This window comes from Ascaphus truei, chromosome 2 (genome assembly GCF_040206685.1).
Source record: "Ascaphus truei isolate aAscTru1 chromosome 2, aAscTru1.hap1, whole genome shotgun sequence".
Taxonomy (NCBI): Eukaryota; Metazoa; Chordata; class Amphibia; order Anura; family Ascaphidae; genus Ascaphus; species Ascaphus truei.
Window position 1 is genome coordinate 371770722 of NC_134484.1, and position 14585 is coordinate 371785306.

At 43.1% G+C, this 14585-nt stretch overlaps 1 protein-coding gene across 4 annotated transcripts in view; it reads left to right on the forward strand.

The window, feature by feature from the left end:
* CNOT10 (CCR4-NOT transcription complex subunit 10) overlaps positions 1–14585 on the forward strand; it is a 72727-nt gene that overhangs the window by 40826 nt on the left and 17316 nt on the right. For all 4 annotated transcript variants that reach the window (XM_075587035.1, XM_075587039.1, XM_075587037.1 and 1 more), the window contains 2 exons: positions 1134–1310; positions 4013–4093. In XM_075587035.1, the coding sequence (XP_075443150.1) occupies positions 1134–1310; positions 4013–4093 (258 nt within the window). The remainder of the gene's footprint in view (positions 1–1133; positions 1311–4012; positions 4094–14585) is intronic.

Consider the following 14585-nt stretch of genomic DNA (forward strand, 5'->3'; position numbering starts at 1 on the left):
GCTGTGGGAAAAAACAGTGAAATCCTCATAGGAGAAACGAGGGACTATAGGGGAGAATTCCCTGGAGGAGGCAGATCGCTGTTTGAGACGCGGTCCCATTAAGTGCCTGAACCTGCAGTGAAGCCAGGCTGCTGTTAAGGAATCCCCTTGAAAGCAGCGTCCTGCTAGTTGAGGAGTGTATGAGGGATCTTATGCCCCAGAATCAACACAGAGGCTCCTGCAGAGATAGCCGAGTACCAGCTCTTCCTGTCTACAACCATGGAGTGGTAAACTAGTGTGATATACACTAAATGCATATGATATTTCTATTTGATGTACGCAGATTTAATACCCCTTTATTACTGTAATACACATATATTACTTGCTTCACTATTTGGCGTTGTGCGCTGTTTTCTTTTTGCTTACATGGGGAGCCTGGTTTAAATCCCAGTGTTGGCTCTTGGTGACCTTGTGCCTTATCTTGTAAGCTGTTCAGATCGGGAATTCATTGTGCCGGCAAAACTATGTACAGCGCTGCGTACACGGTCTGCACTATAGAAGAAAAAGATGGCTAATTTAAAGAATTCCTAGAAAACAAAGTATAATGGGCTGCGGCATGTTTAACCCTTTTGGGTCCCCCAAGTTGTAGCCACTATTACACGCGGTCCGGCACTCCCACGATGTAGCGGCCAGGGAAGATTGCATTCTCCATAGGATGCGTTCGGAAACGCAGGGACATGGAAGAGGACTCCAGATCATGCAACACTGCGATCGCGTGATCACTCTGAAGAGCCGTTGTGATCGCAATTTGCTGGAGGGACTGGGCCACTCTGGCGCCGTATGCCCTTCTGCCAATGCGAGGGTTAAACCACTATTAATTTGGGCATCCACAAAGCGGGTATTGGTGTTTAATGGGTCCTCGGCTAGAGAAAGGGTTAAATCGTTAATATACCATCCTTTAAAAGGGGATAATATATTCGATGCATTTGTTTCCTAACGTCTTGCTCTGTTGGCATATGCCATCATTAAAAATTATTTTATACTGGGTATTCACCCTTGTACATGCTGTTGCCAATACATAGGCATGTTTTTAATGTCTACTGACCCGTATACATATTTTGTAATCCATACATATCTATTTTCTTTTTGTGAAGTGATGGGCAGTCGTCTGCTATTCCTGTTGCCAGCATGGAGTTCGCAGCCATTTGTCTGAGAAATGCCTGGCTCCTTTTGCCTGAGGACCAACAAGAGGCAAAGCAAGAAAATGGTTCAAAAACTAGCAATCAAACAGGCAACACAGACTCAAGTGGGGAAAGCAGTGAAGCATGCAGGTAAACACACAATTCATCTAGCACAGCATTTCCCAAACTTTTTTTTCTGTGACCCTGTTATTTTTGAACTTTTCCTTTGTGACCCACTAAAAAATGTATCGCCTATAGGTAAAATAAAACAGTTATGAATGTCCATACAGATTTCATATATTCTCCCAATCCCCTCTATTCTCTCTCCCCCCCCCCCATTCTCTCTCTAACCTGCACAGACGCACACAGTCACTGACCTACAGACACACACAGACAGACCAACACAGACACTGACCATGCACAGACACCCACACAGACACAGCCACAGCTGGCTTGTACAGACACACACACAGTCACTGATAAACACACACACACACAGCCACTGACACACACGCAGCTACTGTCACATATGTACACAGACACTGACACACACACACACACACACACACACTGATACACACACACAGACACTGACACACGCAGCCACACAGACACTGCTACACACACGCAGCCACACAGACACTGCTACACACACGCAGCCACACAGACACTGCTACACACACACACACACACACACACTGATACACACACACATACACTGATACTGATACACACACACACACACACACACTCTCCCCTATACACACACAGACACACACAGTGAATTACAGGCAGCGACAGATGTGAGTGACTGGAGGGGGGGGGGGGGCGGGGGAGAGAGGAAAGGACAGCGATCCAAGCAGGCAGCTCCACCGCCTCCCCCTGCCCGCCAGCGACTGCGCAGCCACCATTGCCCGCCCCGTGCCCATCTCCCGCACCAACTGACTGGGTGGGTGGGGGACAGTGACTGGGTGGGTGGGTGGGGGACAGTGGCTGGGTGGGTAGGTGGGTTTACAGTGACTTTAGACAGTGACTGTGACCTTGACAGTGACTGGGTGGGAGACAGTGGGTGGGTGGCTGGGAGACGGTGACAGTGACTTGGTGACAGTGACTTGGTGACTGGGAGACAGTGACTGGGAGACAGTGACTGGGAGACAGTGACTGGGAGACAGTGACTGGGAGACAGTGACTGGGAGACAGTGACTGGGAGACAGTGACTGGGAGACAGTGACTGGGAGACAGTGACTGGGAGACAGTGACTGGGAGACAGTGACTGGGAGACAGTGACTGGGAGACAGTGACTGGGTGACAGTGAATGGGAGGGTGGGTGACAGTGAATGGGAGGGTGGGTGACAGTGAATGGGAGGGTGGGTGACAGTGAATGGGAGGGTGGGTGACAGTGAATGGGAGGGTGGGTGACAGTGAATGGGAGGGTGGGTGACAGTGAATGAGAGGGTGGGAGACAGTGAATGGGAGGGTGGGAGACAGTGAATGGGAGGGTGGGAGACAGTGAATGGGAGGGTGGGAGACAGTGAATGGGAGGGTGGGAGACAGTGAATGGGAGGGTGGGAGACAGTGAATGGGAGGGTGGGAGACAGTGAATGGGAGGGTGGGAGACAGTGAATGGGAGGGTGGGAGACAGTGAATGGGAGGGTGGGAGACAGTGAATGGGAGGGTGGGAGACAGTGAATGGGAGGGTGGGAGACAGTGAATGGGAGGGTGGGAGACAGTGAATGGGAGGGTGGGAGACAGTGAATGGGAGGGTGGGAGACAGTGAATGGGAGGGTGGGAGACACTGACTGGGTGGGTGACAGTGGGTGGGTGACTGTGACAGTGACAGTGACAGTGACTGGGTGGGTGGGTGACTGTGACAGTGACAGTGACTGGGTGGGTGGGTGACAGTGACAGTGACTGGGTGGGTGGGTGACTGTGACAGTGACAGTGACTGGGTGGGTGGGTGACTGTGACAGTGACAGTGACTGGGTGGGTGGGTGACTGTGACAGTGACTGGGTGGGTGGGTGGGTGACAGTGACAGTGACTGGGTGGGTGGGTGACAGTGACTGGGTGGGTGACAGTGACTGGGATTGGGGGCGCGGGACGTGGGGCATGGGAGGTGAGCTCGGGGGGAACGCGGGAAGCTGGCCACGGGGGGAAGCGGGCCGCAGTAGGAGCTGGTACTTCCTCCTCCGTCCCACGTTGGGAGCGGGGGGGGAGCCCCTGCTTGCCCTGCGCATGCGCGCGGGACCGCAGGGGAATCGCGCCAATTTTTTTCAACTTGAGCATGGGGGGGGGGCACCGCGCGGTCAGACTCGCTGCGACCCGGCGATTTTGGTTCCGTGGCCCGGTGCCGGGTCGCGACCCACCATTTGGGAAACGCTGATCTAGCATATTTATTTATTTTTTGTCTGCTTTGCTAAGCCCGTACTGACCAGTGAGGTCCACAATGAATTGCCTTGCAATGGCTTTCATTGATTGCAAATGGGGGCCAAACTTCCAGTGTACATAGTTACACTTGGAATGTTCTGTGATGAAGCCAAATGAATAGTTGCATTTCACATAAATTGCTTTAGTAAGTCACTTCACTCATAGCTTTAACACGTAGATGGTCTCAAAGTAAACGTCCTCTAGAAAATGTAGAGTAACACAAATTCTCAAACAAGCCTGTTGTATTGGGCGATTTATGAAAAACGTGACAACCAGGATGTTGGATCAAGTTTAATTATGGTACATTAAAGTGGACATGACTTATTGTGGTGTTTTATACCTTGAAGTGCAATGTGAGGCTCATGTGAAAAAGGTTTTGTTGTTTTTCTTGGAGATGAATGCTTACAATATATTCTCTTCATTCAAGCAATAAAAATCAAGAAGGAGATAAATTCATTCCGGCTCCACCCTCTTCCCCTCTGAGAAAACAAGAGCTTGAAAATTTGAGGTAGGTTTCTGTAATTGACAGATATGCTACACATTCAGTGAATCATACTTTTCTCTGCTCCAGAGACCCCGGATCGTAAAAATTAGTTTCCCTTTTGGAAAATGAGTAGGGTATCCAGTCAGCCGCCCTCCCCCAGGCTAATAGGAAAATGTCATGGGGGGCATTGGATGACCTTGGTGGCCATCTGCTAGCTCGAAAGAAAATGTCTCGGAATCATGGGGTCACCTTAGCGGAGAATAGCGCAATTGCACTCCAATCTAATTTACCAAGAAGAGAAGTTACCGTTGCCCACCTAATACTGCTTATAACAAAGCCTATTCATCATGATCTGTCTTCAGGGCTTTGTATAGCCCCAACTTTATATTTGTGTCTAAGTATTCTAATTTACTAGCTTATTATGCATAGTGTCTATTGCTTCTCATTTTGTATGTGATCAAGTAAACGCAAGTCTATAAAAAAACCATAAACTCAGGAAACACATTTTAACAGCCAGGACCCTCCTAACACTTTTCGAGGTACTTAACAGTTGGCATATTATTCTTCCTATACCAAAAAGAAAAGAGTAGCCATCTTTGTTAAAATATGACGTTCCATTTCAATTGGAAGAAGTTAAGAGGGATGGAGGGCAGATTTATATTGGTGAGGGGCCTCTTTTTAGGGGTTAGATTAACTTTAGTTAATATATACAGTACGGTCCAAACGATCAACAAACTGAATTTCTGAAATCAGTCTTAGAAGATATTGGGGAGTTCCCCCCCCCCCCCCGGGGACATAATACTTGGAGATTTTAATATGACCCTGAACCCCGAATTGGACAGGTCCTCACCAAAATATAGCGAATGAAATATTAACAAATCAAAATATTTCAGGAAACTAAAGAATTTACACTTGTGGACGCTTGGCGTATGAAATAAAAGGCAAAGAGATTATACATTTTACTCTCCCCCTCACAATATTTATACAAGAATTGATTATTTCTCTGCAAATATTTTGGATCGGGTTGCTCAGACGAACATAGGCCCTGTAACATGGTCGGACCACGCTCCAGTCAAAATGGTCTTGAAACCCCCCTTTATTAGGCCCAAGGTTTTTCACTGGCGTCTAAACGAGTCGCTTTTCAACCAGGCAGGGATCGAGGAACAGATAGGGAATGGATTGGTAGATTATTTTAGATGAAATAAAGGCTCAGTCGAAAGCCCGACCACTCTATGGGAGGGCCATAAAGCTGCCATTAGAGGTCAATTAATCTCATCGGCTTCATATAGGGAAAGAGCTTTAAAAAAAATGAATTAAGGAAAACTTACGCCAAAAATAATTGAATTAGAAATGGAACATCACGCCCATGCAAGAAGATTTATAAGTTTCTTTGTCAGACTAGAGAGGAATCACATAAACTAAGAATGGAAGACACAGGGAAAGCTTTAAAGTAGACTCGTCATCTATTACAATAAGGGTAATAAAACAGACAAACTACTTGCAAGTAAGTTAAGATGTGTTAAATCTAAAACGCACGTCTCGGCGATAAGACAACAGGGGAGGTCACTCATAATCCATAATCCTAACCAAATTGCCAAGGAATTTTCTAAATACTATATTAATTTGTATAATTTGGACTCATCCGACCCTAACTAAATAAAATATCCAGTAAATTATTATGATGTACAGAAAAGCCCGGGCGCTACCTCAAAAGATTGACTAATGGGGTGATACAATTCTAGTGATAGAACAATACAACCTTAAAGGGTACTTTAAGGTCCCCTCTACTTCCGATTCTCTTCCCGCTGCTCAAACCCCAAAAAGGACCTATCCAGGATCCTTAGTGATAAGGGGAAACAAACAAAAATGGGGGAGCACAGGTTGAGGGACTATACAGACGTTTATAAAACTGCACGGTATATAGCTGTGAGTTGTATATTAGTATGGTGTGCAGTAACGTAAACACTTACACGGCCTTGTGTAAATGCTTTCACATCAAGGTGTCTTTACTTTAGGTGTCTTCTCTCCGGTGTTCCTTCCGCTTATACTTTTCTTCTCCTCTGTTGTGTAGTTGAGTGTTCCTGGTCTTCTCCACACGAATGGTTAGCGATGTTGTCCTTTTTGCTCTTGTCCTTTAGTGACCCAACAGCAGGGTTCTGAATAAGTGATTAAATCTAGGTCTACCCCAGGAAACCAGCACATGCCCATGATGTACATGGTACTCTAAAAGAGGGGATATTTTATTTATTTACATTAATCACCTAGATTTAATCACTTATTCAGAACCCTGCTGTTGGGTCACTAAAGGACAAGAGCAAAAAGGACAACATCGCTAACCATTCGTGTGGAGAAGACCAGGAACACTCAACTACACAACAGAGGAGAAGAAAAGTATAAGCGGAAGGAACACCGGAGAGAAGACACCTAAAGTAAAGACACCTTGATGTGAAAGCATTTACACAAGGCCGTGTAAGTGTTTACGTTATTGCACACCATACTAATATACAACTCACAGCTATATACCGTGCAGTTTTATAAACGTCTGTATAGTCCCTCAACCTGTGCTCCCCCATTTTTGTTTGTTTCCTCAAATTATTATGATGACCTGCCTTTTGAAATTATGTCATTTCTTTGAACTGCTGCACAGCTAATCCTTCATGCAGCTGTACCCTGTAGCCCCCTCCCCCACGCACACACAAGGCTCGTTCAAGGATTTGAAACTCTTATCGACAGACACATCTACAGAGTCATTCATTTTCTGAAGATAGAGACTGACATAGCGGGGATACATAATTTGCTCGGTGTTCATATCCCTGTATCCCCGACGCCGGAGCAGGAGGGTGGCATGGATGTGATGAATGAGACCTTCGACCACCTTCCATCACCAAGCGCACCCCCTCCACCAGAAGATTTTGTGTACATGTATGCCGTTGAGGAGGAGTATAACATGACAACCCCGTCAAGACCACGCCAGGAGACAACACGGCGACCAAGACAGGAGGAAAGCTTCCTCCCAGACAACCTACCCTCGCCCACCGCCACAAGCACACCTGCTCACAGAAGAACATCCGCTTCCAGAACCCAACCTACATTCGCTTGCATCGATACGGTGCCCGACATCATCCTGCGCGATCTGCCACCGGCACTCAGGGAGAAGTATAGGGTGATGAGTGCTGGTGTACCCCACAAATATGCCTTGTTAATTTTTAAGCACCACGTGTCCTACTTGATATACTGCGAGTGGGCCTACAAAGTGAACAATGAAGGAAATCGCAAAAAAAAGGCGCTTCCTGACAATTTATGAAAGGCTATTCTGGTGGAATTGCGGCGCTTTTTTCAATTACAGATCCTTTAATGAAAGGCGTTCGAGACTGCATTAATGGCATTTTACGCCATGCGAGGCATCGGCCATGGAAGGACAATCTGTGGGGTATTCATTTGCATGAGTGTTCAACTGTTGTAAATTTTTTGTAAATGTTTTGTTCCAGTCCCCAAGGGCCGCAAACAGGCCTGGTTTTCAAAGGTTATCCTGAAAACCGGGCCTGTTTGCGGCCCTTGAGGACTGGAGTTGTGCAGGCCTGACTGACTGCTCTGCACACCATCCTACTGTAAATGTTTTGACTTGCTGTACTTAAATAAAGGAGATGTTGCGTTATGTATATTTTATGAATAAAGAATTTTTTTTCATAACGTGACTGTAAATGTTTTTACTTTCTGTACATAAATGTTTTCACTAGCAGTAAACCATACACCTGTTGATGTTTTGAATTGCTGTGCACTTAAAATGTTTTTACATTGTACAGTATTTGTAAATAAATGTTTTTGTACTTACTCCACCAATAAAATAACATGTTTATTTGTTTTACATTGTTCCATTGGCTCCTTTGCTACTGTAACAAAATACAGTGTTTCTAGAATGTACTGTCCAGGCATACTGTACTGTATACTGTAGGCATGCTCAGTACTGCACATCACAAGAGTATTAAAAAAAATACAAGACACATACTGTACTGTATGTACTGGTATAGAAGACACATACTGTATGTACTGGAATACATGTAGAATAAATGCATACTTTTTATTTTTTCGTGTTTATAATACAGTATATATAAAAAAAAGTATTGTATAGGGTCTGAAAACATCAGCATACTTTTTCAGGTATTCTATCCTAATCAATAACAACGGCCAGTAAACTGTAGACTCCGATACGTGTTTTTTTTAAATCCGATAAAACAAAAATAAAAGTTTTACTGTAACGGTCTGTCCCCTAAAGAAGTTCCCAGTCAGTCAAACCAATTATTTTCTCCGGGGGCGTCTCCTGTTCACATGCGCATGCGCCTACCGTCGATGTGATGACACGCATATGCGTTTCAAGAAGGTTCCAATGCGCATGCGCCTAGCGTTCCACCAATTGTTCAGTATCTCCAGTACTGTAGAAGCCGCTCAGCCAATGATATTGCTTACAGGAGAATCGCTTGACTTTTTTGAATCGCACTGATATTGATATTTTCAAAATAAAAAAAAACAGAATAAAATACGGCAACATTACTCACCATAGAATTTCACAATCAGCTGGTGCCGGCGCAGGGCCACTGCCAGTCCAGTATTCTTGATCATACACGTTGACAGTTGACAGCGGGACTACTACACCTGTAGTCAGCTGATGAGGCTGGAAATTGCTTAGGTACATGCAAGCTTGCTCGAAACTGTACGTGAAATCCAGCTCAGGCTGCAGGTATCCGTGCGTGGACAGACAGCAAGGGTTGTCACTGACGGTCGGACCGTTATTGGAAGCCGGTGCTGGTGCTGGGGCATTGCTTGCCAGCGACTGACGTTTCTTACTTGGTTTTAACACGACCTTTCGCCTTTTGCCGTCTGCATGATTATAGATACAGGAAAAACCCGGTGATACACACCAATACCCTCCAATAAATTCGGGATCAATACGGAAAAAACATTGATCGCTACATAACCTTTTCCTTATTGCACGCTTCCACACATGAGGAGCTGGCGAAAATTCGTAAAAGTCATAGTTTTCGATAAAATACTGATAAATTTGAACAATTGTTGCCATCTTATCTGTTGCATTAATCACAGCCCATATTAAATACGCGTACGTTCTGTAGGGTTTTTGGAACACGGGCTGCATTTGTACACTCATGGCGGCGGGACTGACTCTGGAGAATAACAAACTGGTGTTTGTCTTTCTTTAATATGAAAAGCCTGAATTGATACATTATTGTAACCTCTTTCTTCAGTCCCAAGGCCAATTTACAATAGCCCACTGTGGTATCTTTTTTAAACGAAACACCTGCAAGTCGACACATTACTGAAGCGCATGCGCATTACAATTCATGAATATCTGCCATCTGGCGGACACGTGAAGAATTGCAACCTATTAAATCCGAACCATTCTCAATAAACGCATCAACCGCGCATGAACCGCGGCTGAGAATGCAACATGAATGCAGCATGCACCCAATGAAGTGCGTAGCCTTCGAAAAAAAATCCAGGAGAAAATGCGGTGATGTTGTAGAATAAAAGGGGCCGCGAAAGTATCTAAATTTAGTATTCTATATTCTTACCGCGTCGAGACGTGCAATAGCAGGGGCCTGGAAAAAGTCTCAAGCCCTTTCTAGACGAGATTATTTTGAGAGTAAAGGAGGTGCAATCTATGGAAAGATTAACAGCCTGTGTGAGACATAATACAAGAAAATGTCAAAAAGTATGGGAACCCTGGAATTCTAGGGGAAATTCGTCGCTCTAATTCAATGTGCTTGGAAGGTTGTATACTTATTTTTTCTCAGGGAGCAGGTTATTTTAAGTGGTGTGGTCAGGGCGTTGTTATATTTTGTGGTACTTTCCCCTCCCCCCCCCTTTCTATTTTCTGTATCCTTTTTCATTTGTTTTTCTAAAACGGAAAAAGTAAGTTACAAAAAACACAAACAATGGGCCTCATGCAGAGAGCATAGAATTTTAAAATGGGCGAATTTCATAAAAAGTAGCTTTTTTGGAGAGTTTTATTCTCCATATGCAGAAAAGTGCGAATTCTGCTATGTTTAACATGGATGCGTGTGGCGAGTTTAAATTGGTGAGATGCGCGCTTCAGAAACGTGTAAAAACAAATTCGCGCCTTTTTTTCCCCCTTTACTATAGGCGGCGAGCGCCATCTTGCCATCTTTTCCTGGCGCGGCAAAAATGCGAGAATCGCGCCATTTTTTGGCGCGAACAGCCGCTACTTGCCGTTCGCACCTCTCTGCATTCGGAGAGTTTTAAAAATGGCGAGATGGAGGTTCTCGCCAGCCGCGAGGCGAATTTTATCAATAGAAAAAACAAAATGGCGCGTTTTTCGGAACTCGCCATTTTCTGCCGGTTTCTGCGCGAAATTGTACAAAAAATGGCGAATTTCGAAATAACGATGCTCTCTGCATAAGGCCCAATGTTACATATTTAAGAACATTAAAAAAAGAGGGGGAAAAGTATTGTAATGAAACCTAGGTTATGCTTGAACATTGCATACAATGGTTGATTAATAATATATTCAGGCTGCAACCATTTTTTAAAAGGTAGCCTAAAAGATGAAAACATTCATATAAACATCTAATGAACTATTCCCTAAGTGGTATGAAGTAAATGAGATATATATCCTTAGAAAGTAGCCATTGTGGATTTGTTATCTGTGGCACCAGTTTTCAGATGGTGCACAGCGTTGAGTTTTTGCACTAATCCTTGTCTTAATATAGAATTTCTATAGCTTTGCTTCTCCCTGACCTTCAGCTTCATACTTGTGATATATGTCGTTGCTGCACCTTCTTATGATGCTACCATGCACCCCCATCGGGCCTGCACAGTGAAGCTCAGAGCTGTGGGGGCCTGGCAGAAGAGGGAGGGAATATTCCCACATGGATGGTCCCCGGCTCAGTGGCTGTTGCAGTTTTCCCATTCCTTTTGGGCAATGCTTCAGTAATTCTCTGCATCACCTGGCTGCACATTGAGATTCCATAAGGTTTAAAGTGTGAGAACAAGCAAGTCTTGTTTGAATAGGTCATGACCAAGTGATGTGATCATGGCAGCCATGGAGTGATGAAGGGGGAATACAAGTCTATTTTGTTTGCAAGTGGAAGTTCAGTTTAATCCCTTTCTTGCCTAGGAGGCCTGCAGAGCACTGTATAGCCTAGCAAAGCAGTGAGCTGCAGGCTCCCGTTAAAGATATTATTATTTTTTTACTCCAAGGATATCAACTCCTTTCAATGTTCTTGACTACAACATTGGAGAGCTGCTTTGAAAACAAATGAGAACCGTTCTGTTAAGGGACTTGTAATAATAGCCTGTTCTTGTATAGCGCTGCTAGTTTTACGTAGCTTTACAGAGACATTTTGCAGGCACAGGTCCCTGCCCCGTGGAGATTACAATCTGTTTTGGTGTCTGAGGCACAGGGAGATGAAGTGACTTGCCCAAGGTCACAAAGGGAGATGAAGTGACTTGCCCAAGGTCACAAAGAGCCGACACAGGGATTTGAACCAGGCTGCCCTGCTCCAAACTGAGTGCCAGTCAGTGTCTTTACTCACTGAGCCGCTCCTTCTCCCACTTGTATCCCTTTTTACACAGAATGTTCGAAAGCACAACCGCATTCCGTTTGTGCTTTTGTTTTTTTATTTCACCATATAAAGAGATGGCAGCCTACTCATGCCTGCCTGTATTTTTCCACGTATAGGATATTTTTTGACATCGTATAAATGAAGACATTGCAGTAAAACATCGAATACCCATTTTGAATTTCTAATACAATTATTTGGTAGCGTTGGTTAGTTTGATGTTACTTGCTATGGAGCAGCACTATTATGTGGTCTCTGATGGAATTTATCAGCAGAAATAAAACTACAGAACAATACAGAATGCTAACTTCCTATAGTTGGTGCCTCCAGTGTATTATTTTCCTCCTGTGATCCCCCCCATTCCCCACTTTCCTTCTCCATTCCCCCCACTCCCCATTTTTGTTTTTTAAAGACTTTAGAGAAATAAAAAGCTCAATAGAAATTTGCATGAACAGTGTTCAATTCAGCACTCGGAATAATTTATTTCCTTCTAGCTGGGGGCTTTTCTTCCCCCCTCTTCCCTGGAACACTTCCGGATGCCGTTTTCTTTACTTTCCTTCTAGCTGGGTTTCATACTAATTTGCATCTTTAAAGATTTGTAGTAAACTTTCATTGTGTTTTTCCCTCTCCCTCTCCCCATAATAAATTTCCAATGACTGCCATTTCCCGAGTTAGGCTTTTCCACATGGATAGCTCTGGTTCAGGGGCAAGGTTTACATGCAATAAACTCCCAATTTATATGGTAATGCAGAGCTTAATAGCTGGTGTTGGATGACTCCTTGTGCTTTACACATTTTGCTCTTTATGGACTTGAGCAATAATTGAAGAGTAAGTTGGAGTAAAGCAGCTCTCAATGTGTTGGAGGTCGTGTGGCTTTAAAGGCCTGGTGACGGAAGCTGGATAATGGTGTATAGATCACCGTTTTATAATTGCAGTCCTAAACCTGCTTTAATATTTATTAGCATACTTTATGTTCTCCTGACATGGATCACATACTCTATTTTGTGAAATTCTTTTATTTATTTTTGTGTAAAAGTTTTTTTGTCTGCAATCTTTGAAGCCTCACTCATAGCTGCTGCCTAATTTTGGAGAATCTACTCCAAAAAAGTAACACATAAAAAATAAAAAAAAATAATTAAAAAAAAAAAAGGAAGGATTAGCGATGTAAGATTCATTGTGAAATCAATCCGAAATGTTTTTAAAAAAAATTAAGAATCCGGACCAGAATATATCTTTTAATGGTAAAAAAAAAAAAAATCATGTTGTAGGGTATGACGTGGTTGAGTGCATTTAAATCACCGCAGTTTGAAATTGTTGCTAAATACATGTATCACTATTCAAAAGCATTACCCACCATGCAAGTCCTTATTCCTTTTTTTGGGCCAGCAGAGATGGTGAAAGTGTTACATATCTGTGCTTGATTATATATGATCCCTCCCTTTCCCCCCCCCCCCCCCCTCCCCTTCATTGAAGAAAATGTTTCACCATACAAATATGGGGGGGGGGGTGGGCTTGATATTTTTTTCATGTAATACATTATTTAAGCCATCTTCATGACTACCTCCAAATCCTTCCTGACAGTCGCAACTTCTCTCTCTTCCACTCATTCTGCCATTTATTCCAACCTCCAGCAACATGGCAGTGATGCTTTTTGATAGGGAGAGAGAAGACCTCCATTTAGGCAGCCTTCTTAAAGGAGCAACCCATGCATTATCCTACATGTGTTGTTTTTTTTTATATATAATCATTTATGCAGTATTAGATGATACTGCATTAAAAAAAATTATTATTCAACTCTTTATTGCCATTTGTAATCTGTTTTTTAAAGGCGCAAACCAAGCAGTATCCTACATGTATTTTTAAATCAGTTCTGTAATATTAGTTTTTTTTTTTTTAATTCAGCTCTCTATGCTATTTTTAATGAGTTTTAATATACTGAGCAGCCTTTGATTTCTGTAGCAGGTTTTAGCCGCCTCCCCAGCAGTGCAAGAGCTTTGTAACATATTCCTGTTAGCTGGGAATATTGGCAACAAATTATCAGCTTGAGCTGCAAACTGTAACAGATCATGTTACATTAGTAATAAAAGAATACATTGTAGCTGCTGAGGGACTTACTGAAGAATTGATGGAAAGTGAAGCTGGAGCTTTGCTGATGGATCACGGGAGATCGAATCTATCGTCCGTTTAGGTAATTGTTTTTCAATAAAGGTAACCAAAGGCTGCATATTTTAAAACTCCAATTTAAAAAAAAATGTATTTTGATTGCGTCACTTGGATTTCCTATTTCAATATCACCTGATCAAATAACATTTGTTTAGGGAGCGTTAAACCCTTTGAAAACAAGTGTTGCAATGTTGAGGCATGTGTTTAGTACATTTTAAAATCTGTTGTATTTTAGTCAAGTATGTGTGATTGTGTGTTTCAGCAGAGTGTAACACTTGTGAAAGGTTGCTCACAGTGTAATACTATTGGTGACCTTCGCCTGAGTTTCAGACCATTTATTGCCCTTAAGAATGTTCTTTGAAGGATTAAAAGAACTTCAATCCTTCTTGCAATCCTTTTGTAAATTAACTAGTTTAAAATACAACTCATCAACATATTCAAATAGATCTATCCAGACGGCTAAATCATATGGAAAAAAAGCCTTAAAACAGTGCCAACTATTTGCATTAGATTAAACCAATTACATTGCAAACCACAACAAATATATTTGCGACTATGCTATGTATTCTGCTTTTCTTTGGGTACTTTTTATTGATAAAAGCCATTCCAAAATGGCAATGAATGGGGCTGCATTTTTAATTAAACATTTAAAAAAAAAAATCTAAATTGTGGACATGCCCAGAATTAGTATTATGCATCATTATTTTCCCTGAGGTGAAAAAGTATTGGGATGGAATCGAAAGCCAATTAAGGGGCAG